Source organism: Podarcis raffonei, chromosome 4 (assembly GCF_027172205.1).
Source record: "Podarcis raffonei isolate rPodRaf1 chromosome 4, rPodRaf1.pri, whole genome shotgun sequence".
Taxonomy (NCBI): domain Eukaryota; kingdom Metazoa; phylum Chordata; class Lepidosauria; order Squamata; family Lacertidae; genus Podarcis; species Podarcis raffonei.
The window spans coordinates 18,608,194-18,631,980 of record NC_070605.1 but is presented as its reverse complement, the minus strand read 5'-3'; the positions used below and the strand labels follow the sequence as shown (position 1 = coordinate 18,631,980).

The following is a 23,787-nucleotide window of genomic DNA, read 5'->3' as shown; positions in this document are numbered from 1 at the left end:
CCACAGATGCCGGCGTAACACAAGTAGCAACGGAAGAAAACACATCCTCATCAATGCAGATAGCGCTGAAATGGTGTTTTTCAAAACAAGCACCCTCGTCCTTAAAAGAGGTTTTTCTGCTTGCAGTTTGAAGAGCACCTGAGAGGACTGCAGTCCCTACAAGGCAGCCCCACGCACTGCTGCTGCTTCTGCCACGCCACACGGCTGCACCCTGGCTGCTGTTGCCTGCTACATCCACGCCTTTGGATATAATGGGAAAGAGATCTACACTTGTGTGCATGAGGAGTTCCTCTGTGCAAGGAGGAACCCCGGCTGTAAAGAAAGCCCGGTTTCGCAGTCAGTCAACTTCCAAAAGCAACAGGTCTAATTCAGTTTTTAGGGCTGTCCTCACCATTGTTTCTAAGGGGCAGGGGTGGCTGTAGGGCACCTTCCCTGGAAGCACAGTAGCAGCTGACCACAGAAAGTCCCACACAGAAGATTGCAGGAAAATCCTAAGGGGCACAAGGATCTCTTGCATGTGCATCACAACTGAAATAACAAGAACACAAGGAGCACCGTTTATCCGCGTTACCTGAATTATTATGTATATTCTCATAGCATCCCTCTGTGCAATCACAGTGGCGGTTCTGACACCACAGAAGATTAATATGTATGTATTTAGCAGGTGCGTATTTGTTTCAACAAACAACTGAAAGAGGACATGATTTCCCCATCTTTGGAAAGATCATGAAAAACCCACCAGCATTTCCCCCTCTGCAGTCTTATCCCCACAGTTCAGTCCACCTCTTTGTGCCATGTGCGTTGATCCAAGTCCATGAAATATTCCTAATTTCAGAGCTTAAGTTGTTGGTTACCTTGGTTTTAAGTGCATGGTCATTAATCGAACGGGAAACAAGTGCGTACATGCACACATGCAAACCAGACTCAAGTGTAGAGTGATTAAGGCTGCAAATCAATAGGATTTACTTCAGAGTAGACATAGTTAGGCTTATACTGTGATATCCACACCTGTGTACAACTAGGCCCCAAGTGTTCCATTGGTGAGAAAAGCTAACTCCTTTTTCCTTCAGGTCATCCAGGATATTTCTCTCTGTGCCCTACTTACAATGTGGACTTTCTTCCATCGTTTCTATCCCACAGAATTGGCATAAATAACCTCAACCATCGGCCATAAGACATAGGGGCTGGGCAGGCATGTAAACATAGGCATATAAAAAGCTTGTAAACTATGGTTTGCCCTTAGGCCCAGCCCCCTTACACACTCAATAATGAGGCGAGCACCCAGGGTTCAGTATGGCTTACGCTGGAGTAACTGGGAAGAACAGTCAGAATCCACAAATTGCTACGTGGGCCCATCAGCACGAAGAATCAAGAAGCCTCTGGCGAAGTTTGGCGTCTTCTTTACCTGCTTCTGCTCCATTGCCAGGTGACGTCTGTTCTGTTGCATCTGAAAGACAGCAAGTCGTGGAAAATGGAAGTTCAGTTATCCTTTTCCATAGAAATCACAAAAAAGTAGTCTTGTTGCCCTCAAACAAAATGTCCGTGTGTGAGAGAGAAGAGGAACTTCCCGTCCTTCATATAGTTTAAGACTGTAGCTATATGTCCATCTAGGCTGTTGAAGTTGCCTCCTTAGCTGTCTGCAGGTTTGTAGCCATTAAAACAACAGGTTATTGAATTGTTTGTAGCCATTAAAACAACAGGTTATTGAATTGTTGTTTTTATTTTGATTATATATTTTTTTGTTTTATATTTTGATTTTTTTCTGTGAACCGCCCTGAGATCTCTGGGTATAGGGTGGTATAACAACCACAACAATAACACCACCACCAACAACAACAATATCAGAGGCATTTGAAAAATACCCACAGATTCTAGGATATGTGGGATGTAACTCCAGGAATGGAGCACGTGTGAAATAAGGCTTGTAGGGTAGTAGTCCACAGCATTTCTTTCCTAACTGGTATTTAAAATTCAAAGATATTGGGGTGACCATCTTGTACACATTTCCCTTTGAATTCAGCAGGCTTACTTCAAGATGAAAACACATTGGATGTGTGATCCATGACTTCACATCCCAAACGCTACTTTAAGTCTACATATAGAAAGGTTCGACAGAATGGCATTGTTTTACGGTGTTTTAAGCTGCTGCATTTTATAGCTTTACGATTATGATAAGCTTTTGTAAATTATCTGGAGGCATTAGTATGAGGCAATTAATACACCTCCTCCTCAAAATGCACAGGTCTGTTTGCTTGTTTTAGCTCTGGCTTCTGGGATAGCTGCACAGCCTGCATTTGCTCCGTAAGACGCACACACATTTCCCCTTACTTTTTAGGAGGGAAAAAGTGAGTCTTATAGAGCAAAAAATACAGTATTTAAAAACTTGCAAACCACTTTGATCAATATATTAGGAGCAGTGATATATGCATAACATAAAAGGAAGCAAACCGAAGTGAAGCGACTTTACCCTTCAGTTCTAGCGCACTGTTTGGCTTTTCCGGCTCTGCTTTCTTTCCAGAGCCCTCTTTGACGGTGGCTGACTTGCCATCTGCAACGTCCGTTTTAATCGAGCCGAGATTCATCAGGAGTTGCATGGGGTCGAACTTCTCGCCGCTGCCTTTCAGGTTCTCCAGAACTTTGAGGCACTTGTAAGATTTAAGCTCGCTGACGTTCTCCTCGAGGAAGAGGAGGTAGAGGCTCAAGTCGTTGTAGTGTTTGGTTTTGACTTTGAGGACGTCAAACGTCGGCAGGAGCTCATACACTTGCAGAATGTCTGAGCGCTGCCTGAAAGGGACCAGCAGCGCATATACCACAATGGGCATGAGCAAGAGGTACACTATGATGTTGATATAGCTGAGGAGCTGGAAGACACCGACGGCAATCAGTTTGCACTGGAAGCGTTCGGGAACAGTGGTGTCGTTCTTCAATATCCCGGTTTTGATGTTGCAGATAAACTCATCAGTCATTGAGGAGAGGCTGATGTAATATCCCAAGTAGAGGCAGGAGAGCAGAATGATCATCAGGGTCAGCAAACGGCAAATAATGTACTTGATTATTAAGCTCTTGGAGCCCTTCTTTGTCTTCAGGTACTGTTCCACAATGGGGTATTTGAAGTGGCTTTCGGATATTTCCCAGAAACTGGAGGGGAGGGGGGAACACCAAAGAGACAATATCCAGAGCCATTACACCAGGATTTCATTTGCTCAGATGCTGCACAACACACACACACACACACACACACGAAACTGGGAGGGCTCAGATTCCAAAGCACCAGTGTCAGCGCTGCCCAAGGTCCCAGCTCACACAAGACCAACGCTGCTTCTTCCTCAAGTAAAAAAGTCTTTATTGAAGTTCAGTTTCATTTCCAAACGCGCAACGCGCAACGCTACGTCTATGCCTTAGACCGTAGAAGTCCCATCTGAATCTCCTCCCCCCTGACACCAGCTTAAGATTCTAGCCTTACTCCACCTCTTCCTCTGTTCCTTCTTTCTCTGGGTCCTCCTGCTAGTCGGAGTTTCAGCCCTCCTAGATTCTTCTGACGCCGAGTCCCCTGACTCTTCCCCCCCCCTCCTTCGGGCTTTAGGACCTGGCTCCCAATCCGGGTTTTTGCTGTCCCGCGCTCCTCCACATTTGAACTTGGCGCGCGCAGCCTCCCACTTTCCTTCTGACCGTTACACTTGTGTCACTGCTCCCTCTTTCGGGGAGGCTAGCTGGACCTGGCCTTCCCTCCGTTTCCCCACTCCCCGATGGGGGCGTGGTTACCCCTGACTCATCTTCTCTCCCCGCTGGAGGAGAAGCTGGTCCTGACTCATGTGACTCTTCCCCCCCACTGTGCTCTGGTGGGGGAACTGGTCCTGATCCTCCGCTACTCCCTTGGGAGTCCCCTCTGGTTCCTTGTTTATGGAGCGTCCCCCCTGGGACTCCCCTCGCCCTTACCATAGGCGCCCCCTTCTGGGAATCTTCTGATTCGCTGGAGAAGCTCATGGAATCTCTCGGGCCACTGTCATATTCCCCTACGCTCCCCTCTGATTCCTCTCCTCCGCTCTCTATTTGCTCTCTCCCCTGCTCTTCTGCTCCTGAGCCTCTGACAACCAGCATCATATTTTTTTTTAAAGATGCATCCTGGAAGAGCAACTGCAAAAACAGAGTGCATCATGGCACCCCAAAGTCTACTGTGTTCAGTGCATGCTTTTGCAGGACAGTCTACTTCCTCCAACATGAAGAAGAAGAAGAGTTTGGATTTGATATCCCGCTTTATCACTACCCTAAGGAGTCTCAAAGCGGCTAACAATCTCCTTTTCCGTTCCTCCACCACAACAAACACTCTGTGAGGTGAGTGGGGCTGAGAGACTTCAGAGAAGTGTGACTAGCCCAAGGTCACCCAGCAGCTGCATGTGGAGGAGCAGGGAAGCGAACCCGGTTCACCAGATCACGAGTCCACTGCTCTTAACCACTACACCACACTGGCTCTCGTGAGAATGATGGTGGTGTGTGTGGTGGGGGGTTGAAATGGGATGGCAGAATGGAGAACTGCTTGAAATTCAATTAAAATGGTGAGCCAGGTGAGCAGCCCTGAGGACAGTGCTTCAACACTGAGGGGCCACCACAGAGAAGGCTCTTTTCTGATTGCCACCTGCCTAACTTCTGGTGCAGCTGAAGAAAAGCCTCCAATTATCTAAGTCAAGAATGGGGGCCCTGTGGCCCTCCAGAAGTTGTCAGACTCTGGATGTGAGTAGCTTACCTATTTTTCCAACTCAAGTTCATTTTAATTTTAGAAAATGGAAAGGAGTGGGATGTTACCTCTGAGCCATATTCTCATTAATGGTCGGAGATGAGCCCCTCACGTCCCCACTGCGGCAGCTGTTTGCGGCTTTGATTGCCCTGTTATAGGATTTGTCGAGTTCTTCCATAATAAATTTCAGGTCTGAGCAAAGGTGGGGGGCTGAGGTGAAGCGCCAGAAGAGACATGGGAGGTACAGGAGGATTGCAACCAGCAGGAGGATGTATGGGAAAAACTGCAGAAGAAAATAACGAGGATAAGGAATTAGCTCAGAGCCATCCGCAATCTGTTAAATAATAAGAGGCAAGCAGGACTGCTGAGACGTTTTGCAAACTGAATTTGTGGCTCCATGATAGAGCATTTGCTTTGTATGCAGAAGGTCGAATATTAAAGATTAGTAGTTACTTGAAGGTACTAAATAGGCCTAGCGTTAAATTAGGACTCAATAAATAAATGAGACATAGAGGTTAAGAAAAGTTAAGAAATCTGATTATAATTGGAATATTGTATTTTTGAATAATGATATTGGAAAACAGCTACATTCAGGTACAAGGAAATTCAGATGGAAGAGATTAGAGGAAGTCAAGTAATATGTTTGAGAAGTTGGAAGTTTAATTAATTAATTAATTTTTATTGTTTATGTGTTTGTGGTTGTATTTTTGGTTATCATTTGTTATATTTGTTTTGTTTTTATTTTTGTTTTCGTTTTATTTTTGTTTCATTGATTTTATAGTATGTGTTGTATTTGTATGAAACTTAATAAATATTATTGGGGAAAAACAAAAACAAAAAGCAAAACAGAAGGTCGCCAGCATTTCCAGGTCGGGCTGGGAATATCTGAAATCCTGGACAGCTGCTGCCAACCAGTGTAGACAGAACCAGGCTAGATAGATCAATGGTGTGATTCAGTATAGGGCAGTTTCCTTTATTCCTAATATTGGGATTATTTTGCGATACAGGTCTGGAAAGCGTACGAATAATAACATTCGCTGCAATCCTGTCCACACTTATCTGGGAATAGGTCCCACTAACTTAAAGGGGTTTACTTCTCAGTAGACTTAGCTAGGCTTGTGCAAGAGACTGAGGCTGATTGCCTTGGAAGCACCACCAAAGAGCAGAATATAGCGTCTTTAAAATAAATGAATAAATAAGAGTAAGCGTGCCAACATTTTAGCTGACACTGCTGCTGTGATTTTAACAGCAGACTGAAAAACCAGATGCAGAGCATCTTATCGCGCTAACATGACTGCAGAAGTGTCCTCTTTTTGGGGGATGCCAGAGGCTGTAAAAGGGATAGGAGCAGGACCAATGGAAAAAAGTTGGCCACCCAAAGCAGAGAGGGTGTAAGAACAGTGGCAGACTGATGCGGTTAAGTACGGCTCACTACTGATGTTACCGCATCACAAGCGGCTGTGAATGGCCTTGGGACGAAGGACAACTCAAAACAACAGGTTGATAGGAACGTGGGCTGTAAGAGCAAATTGGAATGCCTAGAGAATTCAGACTCCATTGTGAAGTAGTGGGGGGAAATTAGACGAGAGGAACTGCGGCAGTATGGGAACACATGGAAGCGGAGCTGAGGTCAGGCTGAAACCGCGTCGGCTGCCTGGCTCACACATTCTTTATTCCTCTGCAGATTGAGTCTGTATCTGGGAAATGATCCAATCTTTGGAATCAAATCAGTCTTGAAGAGCTCTTACTCCAACCAAGAGGACTGTTTGTTTTTTTGGGGTAATAGCTAGAGAATTAAGACTAGATGAGAAGCCTATTTGCATTCAGCTGCTTTCTGTCTCTCAACCTTTCCCCTTGACCTTGTTTTCTTCCCCTGCAAGCTCATCTGCCCATTCCTCGCTTCCTTTAGGTAAGAAGCAGCTTCTTCTCTCTCGCTTTATCGTTCTGAACTAGCACTGCTGTAAACTTGCAAGAACGACAGCAAAGTGAATGCGCTTCAAAAAGACTGCTAGCAAAACCAAGCGAAGAGCCCTATGACCCCGTTCACGAATGCGTGGCGACATAAGTTTCCATGGCCCGCAGCAGCTTTTGTTAACTATAAACAACAGTCCCAACTCATTTATTTCCTCTAGGGACTGTGTCCTTACTTGCTTTGTTAACCTACACACAACCCCCTGTTTCCTAATTGTCCTTCTGCTCATACTGCTTTCCTCACACTGACAATGCAGGTGAGGGATAAAGTACAGTTCCCAGAATTCTTTGGGGCAGGCTATTCATGTTAAATGTGGTTCTGATCTACGGTATGGATGTGATTGCTAGCTCTTCTTCCTGGCATTTCCTCCCCCCGCCCCCGTTTCAAGGAAGGCTGCTTTCAATATGTGTGCGAGAGAGAAGAAGAGAGAATATTGAATTATGAAATGATTCCACTTGAAACGGCACAGATTAGGAAAGCCTATAATTTGCTGCTTTCAAATGGAAACAGACATAATTGGGTCATGGGGATTATGATTGCTATTTTTTTCAAAAAAAATAAACTACTACTTCTAACAACAACCAGTTTAAAAGCTCTGGGGCATTAGGGCAAAAGGCAGCTAAGGAACCATAACAATCAAACCACAGAGAAAATATAGCTCGTACATTAACATGAGAAAAACCATGAATGCCAGTGGGAATGCAATGCTACAGCTTCAGGTGTCTGAGTGGGGTTTTTATTACCCAGAATAAAGAAGGTGACGAAGGCCAATTATACAAACTTTATGAAGCCAGAGTGGAAGGTGCCCCGAGTCGCTCTGTGAAAGCTGTTTTTGCTGCACAGCCGCCCAGCAGTAGGAGTCCACGTAAGCAGCCTGGCGCCAGGAAAATGTACTTGGAGAAAAGCAGCTCATCTGGGTACCTAGCAAGTAAAGAAGGATGCACTGTAAAAGGGGGAACAACATGAAATATACAGGGTACAATACAAAAACGGAGGGTTTGGAACCCATTTTGATAGGCAGCTGGGTCAAGTAAAGGAAGTTTTGCCCAGGTTGCACTATTTCACGCTGCAGACATAGCGTGTGAGCAGGCATGCACTGAGCAAACACGTGTTCATGTCTGAATGCTTAAGTGGGTGGGGAGGACACAGAAAATCAGGAAGCCTAGTCATCTTCCTGACATGCACTTTTTCTACATGCAAGGTGGAGTTTGAAACAGTGAACCCATGGGAAAGGTTCAGCATTGAAACCCATTACAAAACACAGTTTGTTTCACATGAGTGTCATTTCTTCATTTTGTTAGCTGGGACCCAGTTCTGCAATCTGTTATGGTCATTTTGAATTATGATTCTGTCTTTTGCGGCATTAGCTACCCTTCTCAGTTTGGTGTTGTGGCGTTTGCCCTCCTAGGTGTGTGACGTCATACTGGGTTCATAGGGAAAGGGTTAACTAATTGTAAAATGACTAACCAGTGGGAACCCAAGGGGCAGAGTTAAGCAGTTTTAGCACAGAGAGAATTTGTTAAGGGGAGTTAGAGTTAGGGTGGTTGAGAAGACAGTCTGGAGTTAGCAGAGACAGAGAAGATAAGTCTGTGGGTTGGGCTAGTCTGGTGTGAGAGAGGGAGAGAATTTGTTAAGAGGAGTCAGTCAAACAGTTGAGATAATCAGTCAGAAGGTATTAGGAAGGTATAGGCTGGTAAAGAAACTGAAGTTAAGATACTGACAGGAATATTATCTGAGAAACCATAAACTTGTTAATGTTGTAAAATAAACTTGTTTTTTTTTTTTGGTTCACTTTTAACAACTGACTGGACTCAGTGTTCTACCAGAGAGTAACTGGTTGGTGGCAGCAGGGAAGCGAGCACAGTGGTGGCACAGGGATCAATAGACCGTTAAACGTCCGGGGACCCTGTGTGATCGCCACAGGTGTCATCTGCAAATTTGATGAGCACCCCCTCAATTCCTTCTTCCAAGTCATTTATCAAGGTGTTGAACAACAACGGGCCCAGAGCAGAACCCTGAAACACCCCACTTGTCGCTTTCCCCCCCAGGATAACGAGGAACCATTAATGAGTACTCTTTGGGTTCGGCTGCTAAACGGCAACTCCCATCATGCCTGACCATTGGCCCCGCTGGCTGGGGCTGATAGGAACTGTATTCCAACAATATCAGGAGGGTCACAGGTTTTCTACCTGAGAAGTAGTGTACAAAACAGACATGCACAGAACTCTGTGCAGAGAGAGAGTGGCTGCAGCAGAGAAGCTGTCTTTCTGCGCTGTCAATCTGTCCAGGAAAGGGAAGGGCACAGCTGGGAAGCTGGGCAACAAGGGGAGCACTTCGGGAACACTGCCATGCCCCACCCATGCAAGGATAAAAGACCCATGGGTGGGGCAGCGTAGGTGGGTGTACAGGCTAAGCAACAGAGAAAGGAGATGGAGGGAAGCAGAGGGAAAAGAGGGGAAAGCAGTGGAGATAGCAGAGGTGTGTGCTTCAGGGAGCAGAGAGAAATGTAGAGAAGTAGAGGTAGAGGTAGAGGACCCCTGGATGGTTAAGTCCAGTCAAAGGCAACTATGGGGCTGCAGAGCTCATCTTGCTTCAGGCTGAGGGAGCTGGCGTTTGTCCACAGACAGCTTTCTGGGTCATGTGGGCAGCATGGCTAAACCACTTCTGGCGCAACGGAACACCGTGATGGAAACCAGAGCGCACAGAAACGCCATTTACCTTCCCGCCACAGTGGTACCTACTTATCTACTTGCGCTGGCATGCTTTCGAACTGCTAGGTTGGCAGGAGCTGGGACAGAGCAGCGGGAGCTCACCCAGTCGTGGGGATTTGAACCGCCGACCTTCTGATCGGCAAGCCCAAGAGGCCCAGTGGTTTAGATCACAGCGCCACCAGCGTCCCAAAAGAAGCATGTTGAGAGAAGAAGCATGTGAACAGGGTGAGGTTGCTGGAAGTAGCAGCAGGGAGACAGCTTCTAAGTGTGGGGTGTAGAGGAAAAGCTAGAGGCAGAGCAAGATAAGGAGTAGAGGTGTGAAATTGAAAGGTTAAGAGCAGGCACCCCCAAATTCGTCCCTCCAGATGTTTTGGGACTACAACTCCCATCATCCCTAGCTAACAGGACCAGTGGTCAGGGATGATGGGAACTGTAGTCCCAAAACATCTGGAGGGCCGAGTTTGGGGGTGCCTGGTGTTAACGGAAGAATCTGAGGGCTCCCTTGGACAAAAAACAAAGACACCAACCAGGACAATTTGGAGCAAAACAGCAGCCTGTAGGCTTGGCCTTCATTGGAAACTGTCGCAACAGGACTCCCACCCACAACAAGATGAAGCAAAATGGAAGTCCAGAACAAAAGAAGACCCCAACTTTTATTAGTTTTATTATTAGTTACTAATCCCCCAAACTATACCCCTAAAACTACATCACAACTACATCATTGATACATCACAAAAAGGAGGGGTTGAGGGAGGAGTTGTGGTGGTAACCTGAGTGTCCTGTCACCTGGCTGGTTCCCCCTTTCCCCCTCCCCATGAGTACTTTCCAGGTGACAGAGGGGAGTTTGCAGTTTCCTGCCCCCAGAGGGAAGATCTGATCATTGTCCTTTGTTCCAGTCCGTGCTGAATCCACTCCTATATGCAAGTTCTTTGTGACCTTGATGGTCTTCTGTCTAGGACCATCAGGGTTGGCATAGCAATTGGACAGGGCTCCTGTGTATGTGCTGGTATGCTCAAGGGATTATGGCTGCCCTGTATCAAACCTTCCCCATTTTGTAGTCCTTCCTTCATGGAGTAAAATAAAAGTGGAACGGTGCAGATCCGATGTATGGTTGATTTTCTATGAATTTATAACAGAAGTGTAGCGTATGTCGTGTGTGTGTGTGTGTGTGTGTGTGTGTGGAGTTTGTACAAACTGAATGATGGGGGGGGTGTGTTCCTGCGACACTGGTTAAGAGCAGTGGAGCAGGGAGGGAGACAGATAAACCAAATGTGTTCTTGAGTGTGTGAAGATATGCAAGGAAGGGAGACAGTTTTCTACAGCGCAGGTTGAACTGGACTGTGCTTCCTCAGTGACAGGGAATAAACAAAGGACAAGGAGGATCCCTAGTGCGAATTACACCTGCAGCGGGCCATAAACCAAGTAAACAGAGACGCCTGATAGCCAATGTGTCCAGCGAAAAGGCATGAGATTCTGAAGGCTTCGTCAGGAACCTCCGATATCAAGCGGAACACAAGGTGAAGGAAGCTCCCTTTGCCAGCAGGGCTTCCTAATGTCTTATGTGCAAACCTCTCATATCTGCAGTTCCTGGAAGCCTTGAAATAATTATTGCTGGATGCGCCAGCATAGATCAGATTCACTTATGCAAAAGACGATCCCCTTTTACAACAAAGGCTGAAGTCACAAATGCTTGTAACGTACGCTGCAGTCAGTAAGCATCCAACATCTGATAAATCTCCACATTCACATCGACAATGTGCAGCAACGAAATTTTAGGGGTCCTGTTTACAGTGCCGATGAAAAGATTTAGTGTGAGTCACAGCTGACATTAATTTCAAAGGCTGTTGTCCTATCAATGCCATAGTAGTCACAGGGCTCCCTTATGAGTACAGCAGTGTGTTTATGTGAGCTAGCTGGGTCTATTTTAAACCTCAGCCAACTTGGCATGAGTCCCAGTGGTCCTTTTCTTCCAAAATGCCAGGCAGTGGAGAGATGGGAGCTTTATGGCTACAAAAGCTGTTGTCATTCTAGGCACTGCCATGAAAAGCTGGATGATCAGGGCTGCCAAATAACATTAAATACTCTTGCACTAGCAGCTGGGTAAACACGTAAGCATGATGGCTCGACAGTTGAACCCTGGGTTTCTCTTAACACCAGAGGTTCCTGGTGAACCCTTCAGACACCCATCATTAGCTGTTAAATAGGAATCTCCAAAAACAACAACACCCAAACCCCAGATGCTGTGAAAAGGAGGATGAGAAAAATCAGGACAAACATGGGGTGGGGTGGTAGGGAAAAGCAGCTTTTCTGAGGTGGGGTGCTCATAGGGTCATAGATTTGGAAGGGATCCCGAGGGTCATCTAGTCCAACCCCCTGCAATGCAGGAATCTTTTGCCCAATTGGCGACTCGAACCCACAACCCTGAAATTAAGAGTCTCATGCTCCACCGAAGAAATGGCTGTATCCAACATTGCAACGGGTGTGGGCCGGGGGACGTGCAGAGCAGTGTAGCTCTTGAGCCAAATGAAAATTCAGCCTCCCCTCTATGAAACATGACCTCTGGCAGCTGTGAGGCTTTGTCATTCCTAAATCGTGGGAAGTCCCGCTGATTATTCTTAGCACTGTATAAAGTAGTTCGGAATGCCTGTTTTGCTCGTTTATATGCTCCTCAACTGACAAGTCAGCTTTGGGAAGAGGCAAAAATGCAATAGCTATTTTCCAGATTTATATCGTTTCCATTACTGCTTCAAGTTAGAAATTAATATGTGAGCTGATCAGCAAGCTTAATCTTGGTGTCTCTGCTGTGGAGACCAGGAGACCCAGTTTGCATGCAACAGTAAGCTAATATTGCTAAAGCACACTGTGGTTTGCTGTGAATGGGCAGGTTCCAGAGCAAGGATCAGAGGCCCTGTGCTTATATCCTGACTGTGTTGCCGCCACGTGACCCAGGGCTAAGCCATGGTTTGGTTTACCATTTGAACCTGGGCTCATGGGTTTTTCTTGCCGCAGTCAAACCAAAAGCTATAGCTGAAGTTTGTTCCTGGCTTACTGCTCAGAGATTGCCTAGAGGAGACAACCTATGAACTGAGGTTCTAAGCATCACTTAGCTACAGCAGGAACAATAGTGTTTACTATTGTTGGCTTATTATGTAGAACAGGCGTAGCTAGCAAGCTGCCTTTCACACGTTCTTGAATGGCAACTCCCATCTGCAGCATGGCCCAATGGTCAAGGATGATGGGAGTTGCAGTGCAGCACTATTGAGAGGGGACCACAATGTCCTCTCCTGGTTTAGTGTCCAACAACGAAGGAATACTGAGAATTGAATTGAATCGAATCAAAACAAACACAACTCTGTATACAACAAAATTATAATATGCACTGAATGTTCCAATGCAATTGGGAGTGGACCACATTGTCCTCTCCTGGTTTAGAGTACTGAGAAAATAACAATCCTTCTGGGTCAGACTATTTAGTTCAGCATCCTGTTTTCCACAGTGGCCAATTAGATGCCCCTGGGAAGCCCAAAAGCAGGACATGACTGCAATTGCCCTCTGCTGCTGTTGTTCCCCAGCAATCAAGGTACAGTGGTACCTCGGGTTACAGACGCTTCAGGTTACATACGCTTCAGGTTACAGACTCCGCTAACCCAGAAATAGTACCTAAGGTTAAGAACTTTGCTTCAGGATGAGAACAGAAACCGCGCAGCAGCGGCACAGCGGCAGCGGGAGGCCCCGTTAGCTTCAGGTTAAGAACAGTTTCAGCTTAAGAACGGACCTCTGGAACGAGTTACGTACTTAACCCGAGGTAAAGGTAAAGTGACCCCTCACCATTAGGTCCAGTCGTGGCCGACTCTGGGGTTGCGGCGCTCATCTCGCTTTATTGGCCAGGGGAGCCGGCGTGCAGCTTCTGGGTCATGTGGCCAGCATGACTAAGCCACTTCTGGCGAACCAGAGGAGCGCACGGAAACGCCGTTTACCTTCCCGCCGGAGCGGTACCTATTTATCTACTTGCACTTTGATGTGCTTTCAAACTGCTAGGTTGGCAGGAGCAGGGACCGAGCAACGGGAGCTCACCCCGTCGCGGGGATTCGAACCGCCGACCTTCTGATCAGCTAGTCCTAGGCTCTGTGGTTTAACCCACAGTGCCACCCATGTCCCAGTACTACCTGAGGTACCACTGTATTATTATCATCAGTTTGATATGTATACTGCCCTTCACCCATAGATCTCAGGCGATTCACAACCTAACAATACAATGTAAAACAAAAACACAATAAAAACGAAAACAGAAACAACCCAGTAACTCCCTCCACTTCCATAACACATTTAAAAGGGCATTGGATGTCAATCAGCCCAAGGTTTGATTAAGAGTCAAAGAGTCATAGAGTTGGAAGGGACCCTGAGAGTCTTCTAGTTCAATTCCCTGCAATGCAGGAATACGCAGCTGTCCCTTACAGGGATCAGACCTGCAACCTTACCAGGACCATGTTCTAACTAACTGAGATAGTGGTTGAAGAGGAACGTTTTTCGCCTGGTGCCTAAAGGTGCGTAATGAAGGTGCCAGCCGAACCTCCCTGGGGAGAGCATCCCACAAACGGGGGGCCACTGCAGAAAAGGCCTGTTCTTGTGTTGTCATCCTCCAGAGCTTACACGGAGGAGGCACAGGAAGGAGAAGGGCCTCAGGTGAGTATTGCAGGGTCTGGGTTGGTTCATATGGAGAGAGACGCTCCTTGAAGTATTGCAGCCCTGAACCATTTAAGGCTTTATAGGTCAAAATCAGCACTTTGAACAGATATAGATAAAGGTAAAGGACCCCTGACAGTTAAGTCCAGTCACAGACGACTCTGGGGTTGTGGCGCTCATCTTGCTTTACAGGCCAAGGGAGCCGGCGTTTGTCCGGAGACAGTTTTTCCGGGTCATGTGGCCAGCATGACTAAGCTGCTTCTGGCACAGTGGGACACCGTGATAGAAACCAGAGTGCATGGAAACGTCGTTTACCTTCCCGCCATGTCATGTGGCCAGCATGACTAAGCTGCTTCTGGCACAGCGGGACCGTGATGGAAACCAGAGTGCATGGAAACGCCATTTACCTTCCCGCCAGAGTGGTACCTATTTATCTACTTGCACGTTGATGTGTTTTCGAACTGCTAGGTGGGCAGGAGCTGGAACTGAGCAACAGGAACTCACCCCATTGCGGGGATTCGAACCGCCGACCTTCTGATCAGCAAGTCCAAGAGGCTCAGTGGTTTAGACCACAGCGCCACCTGCGTCCCTTTGAATAGGTGTACACGGTGCTAAGTAACCATTATGCCATCACAAGGATTTCCACTTGCACAATGGAATTCCCCTCCTCTCTGCCCCACACCCATCCCTGTTCCAGTGGGAGAACCCAGAGAACAGATTTCAACAGTGCACAGGAGGAGGGAGTGGGGAAGTCAAATTGTGCAAGGAAAAACTTGACAGGATCATGACTTAGCCCTCCTTTGGATTCTCCTCTAGTCAGCATTCTGTGACTACTGACTATGTTTAGTCATCACTGAACTGCAGGGTGGTGGGCTTCCTTCCACCACAGAGTATTTTATTCAAACCCCTGCAGCATGGTGATATCATATATTCTACATGAAGGTAAAGGGACCCCTGACCATTAGGTCCAGTCGTGACCGACTCTGGGGTTGTGGCGCTCATCTCTCTTTACTGGCCGAGGGAGCCGGCGTACAGCTTCCGGGTCATGTGGCCAGCATGACTAAACTGCTTCTGGCGAACCAGAGCAGCGCACGGAAACACTGTTTACCTTCCCCGCCACAGCAGTACCTATTTATCTACTTGCACTTTGATGTGCTTTCAAAGTGCTAGGTTGGCAGGAGCAGGGACCAAGAAATGGGAGCTCACCCCGTCTAGGGGATTCGAACCGCCGACCTTCTGATCGGCAAGTCCGATCCCATCCCATATTCTACATACAGAGCTCTTAAAAAGACAGAAGCACTAAAACTGATCTCTTCTCCATATGCGCTAAAAAATACGAGGGTCAAAATTGCTATGTTGTCTGGATTGGATTTGTGATTCGCGAGTGATTGGTTGGGAATAAATAGGTCACTGGAGTCTTTGGGGGTGGGTAGGTTACTAGCGGGATCTGCAGACAATGGGAATAACATGTTCAATAGATTCTAGGTCACAGGGGGGGACTTGGCAGCTGGATCCCAAACAAGGAATTCTTTTGTTGGCAAGTGAGTTTGGATAACACTGGATTAGACAACCACCAGAAATCCTGAAGCCCTACAATTTTTCTCCCTGTTTTTCTTCCGGGAGATGATGCAAGTTTTGTCTTCTGTCTCAAAAATCTATCGGTTCCAGTATTTAAAACATTGGCATCTGTTTCTCCTTTCCTCGAAGCAGCTTTACAATAAAGGAAAACAGCCATAGCTACCAACAAACAACAATCCATACAGAAGCCCTAGAGGATGAAGCATGGCTTATAAAGAAATCATGTGACGATATCAGCATTGAGACAAGGAGGAGCAACAGCTGTTATGGAACTGAAAGCAAGAGGCACGCAACAAAGGATATTGGTACAGGCATGCCCTGGAGTTTGAGAAGTGCTCAAGCAATGAAGCTGATTTGGGCTTCGTCAGAATGTTGGCCTGCATAAAAGAAAAACCCCCTTTTCAAAATGAAAATGTTGTGATTATTATTTGTGTATTTATTCCGTCTAAACCACAGAGCCTAGGGCTTGCTGTTCAGAAGGTCGGCAGTTCAAATCCCCGCGATGGAGTGAGCTCCCGTTGCTCGGTCCCTGCTCCTGCCAACCTAGCAGTTCGAAAGCACATCAAAGTGCAAATAGATAAATAGGTACCACTCCAGTGGGAAGGTAAACGGCGTTTCCGTGCGCTGCTCTGGTTCGCCAGAAGCGGCTTAGTCATGCTGGCCACATGACCCAGAAGCTGTATGCCGGCTCCCTCGGCCAATAAAGCGAGATGAGCGCCACAACCCCAGAGTCGGTCATGACTGGACCTAATGGTCAGGGGTCCCTTTACCTTTACCCTTCATCCCATCTTTTCTCCAAGTTGCTCAAAGTGGCATACAGTGGTGTTCTCCCATCTCCCTGCGATGTAGGTCAGGCTGAGGGACTGTGACTCACTGGCCCAAGGGATCTTCATGGCTGCATGAGGATTTGAACCCTGGCCTCCGTGCTATTAGGCCAACACTGTAACTACTGCACCTTCTCTGTGGCATAATTCTCTGATTAAAAAAACCTGCAAAACAATGCTTAAGGGCTATTAAAATGCAGCGTAAGTGGCTTTTTGTTGAGTCATGCATCAAAGGGCAGCACAGCCTGTTTCCACACCCAGATATATATAAAGCAGGACTTTGAACTGTCAGTGGAAGTGTAAAGATGAGGGAGGCAGACAGACAGACACAGAATTAAAACAAAAACTGATTTAAGAGCTTTTCACAAAACGCTGCCCATTTTTAGGGAGGTTACAGAAGTTTTAACTTGCTGCTTTTAGATAACGTGCCTTAGAATGCTCCGAACACAACTTTGGGAGGACAAAAGGCTGAAAACTTTAAATAAATGTGATAATATAAAATACCTTGTCCATTTACTTCTGCTCAAAGCACTTTGGGACTTAAGATTTATTTAGCAGTTTTTATACACCGCTTAAAAGTCAAAACCTCTAAGTGCATTCATTCATTCATTTATTCTAATAAACGTATTTCCTGACCTGTTCTAATACCTTTTCCTTATGGTATTAGATGAGGCAGTGTGGTGTAGTGGTTAAAATGCTGGACTAGGATCTGGGCAACCAGGGTTCAAAACCTCACTTGGCTAGAAACTCACTGGGAAATGCTGGGCCAGTCACTATCTCTCAACCTGACCTACCTCACAGGTTTGTTGGGGGAATAAAATGGGTAGGAGGAATACCAATAGTTGAAAGTTGTGATATAAACGTATTAAGAATGATTTCCCCAGTCTACAAGTCCTCTGCTTCCCCACTCCTATAAAATTTGTTTCAGTTCTATGCACCTTTACGCAGATTTAATCCATTAAAACCCTTTGGATTAACTGACTTTTGTTGTTGTTGTTGTTGTTTAGTCGTTTAGTTGTGTCCGACTCTTTGTGACCCCATGGACCAGAGCACGCCAGGCACCTCTGTCCTCCACTACCTCCCGCAGTTTGGTCAAACTCATGCTGGTAACCTCAAAAACACTATCCAACCATCTCGTCCTCTGTCACCCCCTTCTCCTTGTGCCCTTCATCTTTCCCAACATCAGGGTCTTTTCCAGGGAGTCTTCTCTTCTCATGAGGTGGGCAAAGTACTGGAGCCTCAGCTTCACGATCTGTCCTTCCAGTGAGCACTCAGGGCTGATTTCCTTAAGAATGGATGCGTTTGATCTTCTTGCAGTCCATGGGACTCTCAAGAGTCTTCTCCAGCACCATAATTCAAATGCTTTTGAATTAACTGACTAGAGTCATCGAATTATGATTAGGATTGCATTGCAAGCGTCCTTACATAGAGAGCAGCTTTTGCTTTTGCAACCTTCAGAATCCATAGCAATTTTAAAAGCCATAACCTGCAATCTGGAGTGGTACAGTCCAGGGGTGCCAACTTGAATAAAATATTGAGGCAGGTGGTGGTGGTGGTCAGGTAAGCCCAGCCCCAAATAATCGATCATGTGACACGCACATCCCTTGAATGGCAATGCCCATCAACTATGCGGCTGTGCTTGTGCGTCGAATATTTTATTGGTGGGGGGAGGAAAGATGCTCGGAGTTGGCTGCTGCGGTACAGTCACATCCCTACCGCCCCTGCAGCCCGCTCCCGCCCCCCCCCCACGTCGCAAGGTGCGTGCCTAAGCATGCGTGCCTATCTCTCCCCAGGCCCGGCCCCTCCATCGCCTGCGGGCGGTGCCAGCCCCGGGGTGGGGCATCAGCCCCCTTACCTATGGAGATCTCCTGCGCGAAGGCCAGCGAGATGAGCAGCAGGGGCAGCCCGACGGCGATGCAGGTGACCAGCTTGTCGACGGCCAGCTCCAGCCGCAGCCCCTTGTACTTGCTCTCCGACGGCTCCTTCAACAAGAAGTCCGAGAAGACGTACTCGGTGGCGATGTGGGCGATGGCCATGGTGGCGCGCCGAGGGCCAGGCGCCTGCCGGCTCACCCAAAGCGCCTCTCGCCCACCCGCCGGACCCGCGCTCTCCTCCGGGCTGGCTTCGTCCGCGGGCTCCCTGCTGGGGGTCTCCGCCGGGTCTCCCCCCCCCGGTGCCTGCGCGCCCTGCCTGCCTGCCTTTGTTTGGCGCGCGCGCCCCCCTCGCAAGGCGGCGAGGCGAAGGAGCGCGAGAGAGAAGGGAGGGCGCTGCTCAGGTCTCCGCCTCCGCCCGGCCCCCTCCACGCCCCCCGTCGCCGGGCGGGAACCGGCTGCTGCTGCCCCCGCCGGCTTTCCCAGAAGACGAGGCGGAGGAGGATCTTTCAAAAGAGTGCTGTTTGTACGCTTATTAACGCCATCTCCAACTCCTCGAAAGATTCCACCAACGGTGTCTCCGAAAATTTTTACGCATCACCTGGGAGGACAGGCGAACTGGGAAGAAGCAAAGATCACCAGTGTCGAAGCAATGATTCTTCAACATCAACTTGGTTGGACTGGTTATGTTGTGCGGATACCTGATGATCGTCTTCCAAGGCAACTACAGTGGTACCTCGGGTTACAGATGCTTCAGGTTACAGACTCTGCTAACCCAGAAATAGTACCTCGGGTTAAGAACTTTGCTTTAGGATGAGAACAGAAATTGTGCTCTGGCGGCACGGCGGCAGCGGGAGGCCCCATTAGCTAAAGTCGTGCTTCAGGTTAAGAACAGTTTCAGTTTAAGAACGGAACTCCGGAACGAATTAAGTTCTTAACCCGAGGTACCACTGTAACCGGGATAAGGAATTAGCTCAGATCCATCCGCAATCTGTTAAAGATCACAATATACAAAATCAAAATAATAACCATAACCCAATAACAGCCCCCCCCCGAAAAGAGCCACATTTTAAAAGGGTATAGGATGTCAATCAGGTCAGCCAAAGGCCTGGTTAAAAAGGAACGTTTTTGCCTGGCGCCCAAAGGTGTATAATGAAATGTGGTGTTAGCCGCAACCCACAGGTATTCTGCAGCTGTTTGAGAGATGTTTTGATGAGCTTTCCCACAAAAGAGCTTCCGCCACATCTGAAAATGGAAGCCATGGTCAAGCTGAGGTGTGTACAATTCTGATAAGCCACCGGGCCATGTGCAGAGGATGGACCGAAGTGATTTCGAATTTGGCCCAGGAAACAAATCAGGTAAAGGGCACCAGGTGAAGACAATGTAACAAATGCAATTTTCTATATGGAAAAAAGAATAAAATATTACAGTGGTACCTCAGGTTAAGAACTTAATTCGTTCTGGAGGTCCATTCTCAACCTGAAACTGTTCTTAACCTGAGGTACCACTTTAGCTAATGGGGCTTCCCGCTGCCGCCATGCAATTTCTGTTCTCATCCTGAAGCAAAGTTCTTAACCCAAGGTACTATTTTTGGGTTAGCAGAGTCTGTAACCTGAAGCGTATGTAACCCAAGGTACCACTGTATTATAAAAAAGGACATCCCTGCCCCTTCTTTGGTCTGCATGGCAATGTGATGGGGAGGGATTCCCCTTGCTGTGTTTCAAATGTGAACATGGTGTCTAAAAACTTATGAAGTTGGTTGCAGGTGTGCCTCTTTAGGGCACTGTGAAACTGGAGGCTAGCACTGGAAATGGCCCTCCTTTGTAGTTGCAGATCACCCCCTGTTGTTTTGCATATTCCCCAGGAACCTTTGGGCTGAAGGATGGAATATATATTTAGTAAACAACAACACACTTTCATGATCACTGCAGATGGTGACAGCAGCCACGAAATTAAAAGACTCCTGCTTCTTGGGAGAAAAGCAATGACAAACCTAGACAGCATACCAGATAAATGAAGTCTTCAAACAGGACAGGAAAATCGGCTTCCAGGTGGAGAAGTCAAAGTTAGAAACAGAATTGTTAGAACCCAATACGAAGAACCTGTCTAGAATGTACAACTTGCTGCTGAAATGGAATACACAGGATGAAATGGTTAAATCAGCTATGATTAAATGGGCACAGGACATTGGTCATGACATTATGTTTGCTGACTGGGAACAGTTATGGACCACCGGTATAAAATTTACGGCATGTAATGCCTTAAGAGAGAATATTATGAAAATGATTTATAGGTGGTACATGACCCCAGTCAAGCTTGCAAAAATTTACCATTTGCCCAATAATAAATGTTGGAAATGTAATGAAACTGAAGGTACTTTCTATCAGCTTTGGTGGACGTGCCCAAGGATTAAGGCCTTCTGGGAAATGATATATAATGAAATTAAGAAGGTGCTTAAGTGTACCTTTCACAAAAAACCAGAGGCTTTTCTCCTGGGCATGGTAGGCCAATTGGTGTCAATGAAAGATAGGATGTTTTTTATGTATGCTACAACAGCAGCGAGAGTTCTACTAGCAAAGTATTGGAAGACACAAGAACTACCCACACTGGAAGAGTGGCAGACGAAGGTGATCGAGTATATGGGACTAGCAGAGATGACGAGCAGAATCCGTGACCAAGGGAAAGAGACGGCGGAAGAAGATTGGAAGAAATTTAAACTTTATCTTAAAAATTCTTGTAAAATTACTGAGTGTTAAAATGTCATGGGTAAAGCATAACAGATTTGCAGCGATAAATGATTGGATAAGAGGAAAGAAAGAGGTTAAAGAAAGGAATTAAGTAATTTGGACCAGGGGTTGCTGGAAAAAAAGTTCAAAACAGGGATGCAGAAAAGGGGGGCATGGGGAAGTCGCTGAAATCGGGTACATGAAAAAATTTATGAAATTATACATGTTTATATGTTTGTTTGTTTGTTTGTGTTTGTCTTTTGTATTGTTTTATATTGTATGTTGAAAAACCAATAAAAATTTTATAAAAAAAAAAAAGACAAACCTAGACAGCATCTTAAAAAGCAGAGACATCAAAGGCCCGTATAGTTAAAGCTATGGTTTTCCCAGTAGTGATGTATGGAAGTGAGAGCTGGACCATAAAGAATGCTGATCGCCAAAAAATTGATGCTTTTGAGTTATGGTGCTGGAGGAGACTCTTGAGAGTCCCATGGACTGCAAGAAGATCAAACCTCTCCATTCTTAAGGAAATGAGCCCTGAGTGCTCACTGGAAGGACAGATCGTGAAGCTGAGGCTCCAATACTTAGGGGCTGGGCCTAAGGGCAAACCATAGTTTACAAGCTTTTTATATGCCTATGTTTACATGCCTGCCCAGCCCCTATGTCTTATGGCCGATGGTTGAGGTTATTTATGCCACTTCTGTGGGATAGAAACGATGGAAGAAAGTCCACATTGTAAGTAGGGCACAGAGAGAAATATCCTGGATGACCTGAAGGAAAAAGGAGTTAGCTTTTCTCACCAGTGGAACACTTGGGGCCTAGTTGTACACAGGTGTGGATATCACAGTATAAGCCTAACTATGTCTACTCTGAAGTAAATCCTATTGATTTGCAGCCTTAATCACTCTACACTTGAGTCTGGTTTGCATGTGTGCATGTACACACTTGTTTCCCGTTCGATTAATGACCATGCACTTAAAACCAAGGTAACCAACAACTTAAGCTCTGAAATTAGGAATATTTCATGGACTTGGATCAACGCACATGGCACAAAGAGGTGGACTGAACTGTGGGGATAAGACTGCAGAGGGGGAAATGCTGGTGGGTTTTTCATGATCTTTCCAAAGATGGGGAAATCGTGTCCTCTTTCAGTTGTTTGTTGAAACAAATACGCACCTGCTAAATACATACATATTAATCTCCTGTGGTGTCAGAACCGCCACTGTGATTGCACAGAGGGATGCTCTGAGAATATACATAATAATTCAGGTAACGCGGATAAACGGTGCTCCTTGTGTTCTTGTTATTTCAGTTGTGATGCACATGCAAGAGATCCTTGTGCCCCTTAGGATTTTCCTGCAATCTTCTGTGTGGGACTTTCTGTGGTCAGCTGCTACTGTGCTTCCAGGGAAGGTGCCCTACAGTCACCCCTGCCCCTTAGAAACAATGGTGAGGACAGCCCTAAAAACTGAATTAGACCTGTCGCTTTTGGAAGTTGACTGACTGCGAAACCGGGCTTTCTTTGCAGCCGGGGTTCCTCCTTGCACAGAGGAACTCCTCATGCGCACAAGTGTAGATCTCCTTCCCATTATATCCAAAGTCATGGATGTAGCAGGCAACAGCAGCCAGGGTGCAGCCGTGTGGCGTGGCAGAAGCAGCAGAAGTGGGTGGGGCTGCCTTGTAGGGACCGCAGTCCTCTCAGGTGCTCTTCAAACTGCAAGCAGAAAAACCTCTTTTAAGGACGAGGGTGCTTGTTTTGAAAAACACCATTTCAGCGCTATCTGCATTGATGAGGATGTGTTTTCTTCCGTTGCTACTTGTGTTACGCCGGCATCTGTGGAGAACCTTTGTGCCTCCGAATGTCCCTGAGCTACAAGTCCCCTCTTCATGGGCCATGCTGCTGGGGCAGATGGGAGTTGTAGTTTAACAAAGGGCCAGAGGTAGCTGTATTAAGGGAGATTTGACAAAGACCTACGATAGGGCTAAAACCAACCTTAACCTTACCAACCGTTGCCTTCAGCATTCAGTGTCAATGGTCTTTTAACAGTGACAAAATGCAGCTAACTGTGTGATTATTCGCGGCTTAAAGGGAGGTTTTGTCATGTTCAGCCCAGACACTGAGGTCCAGCTCTGAGCGCCTTCTGGCGAGAAGTGAGGTTACAGGGAACCAGGCAGAGGGCCTTCTCGGTAGTGGCGCCCGCCCTGTGGAACGCCCTCCCACCAGATGTCAAGGAAATAAACAACTATCAGTCTGACTTTTAGAAGACATCTGAAGGCAACCCTGTATCGGGAATATTTTTTAAAATGTCTAATGTTTTACCATTTTTTTATGTGCTGTAAGCTGCCTAGAGTGGCTGGGGAAACCCAGCCAGATGGGCAGGGTGTAAATAATAAAGTTATTGTTATTATTATTTACTCGTGGTAAGATGTAGGGGAAGATTGTAGATCTGTAATCCCTGTCCAACACCCAGGATAAAGGACTGCTGTGCCGTTCGTACGGAGACCCCAGTCGTCTCACGGACTATTGAGCCGTACACCACTAATGCGCTGCCACCAACCAGGTCCTCCCCAGTAAATCACTTAGTCTCAGTCAGGTTCTTAAGTTAACAAAGAAGAGTGTAGTTTATTGCAGGCACAAACAAACTTTAACTGCATTCCAAACGTTGTTTCTCTTTACCTTCTTAGTCTTA

General features: G+C 46.7%; 2 protein-coding genes across 3 annotated transcripts in view; both read right to left on the bottom strand.

Annotated features, from left to right (window-relative positions):
• HEPHL1 (hephaestin like 1) overlaps positions 1-23,787 on the bottom strand; it is a 160,239-nt gene that overhangs the window by 84,912 nt on the left and 51,540 nt on the right. The window lies entirely within an intron of this gene.
• PANX1 (pannexin 1) lies at positions 464-18,628 on the bottom strand. Of its 2 annotated transcripts, none has more exons than XM_053385627.1 (5): positions 18,356-18,628; positions 7,486-7,625; positions 4,801-5,015; positions 2,468-3,138; positions 464-1,447 (listed from the first exon to the last, which is right to left on the bottom strand). In XM_053385627.1, the coding sequence occupies exons 1-5, from the start codon at positions 18,534-18,536 to the stop codon at positions 1,356-1,358; spliced, it is 1,299 nt and encodes a 432-aa protein (XP_053241602.1). In that variant the 5' UTR covers positions 18,537-18,628; the 3' UTR covers positions 464-1,355. The 2 variants fall into 2 exon arrangements, with proteins under 2 accessions (XP_053241602.1, XP_053241603.1); XM_053385628.1 differs by lacking the exon at positions 18,356-18,628 and adding an exon at positions 11,117-11,191.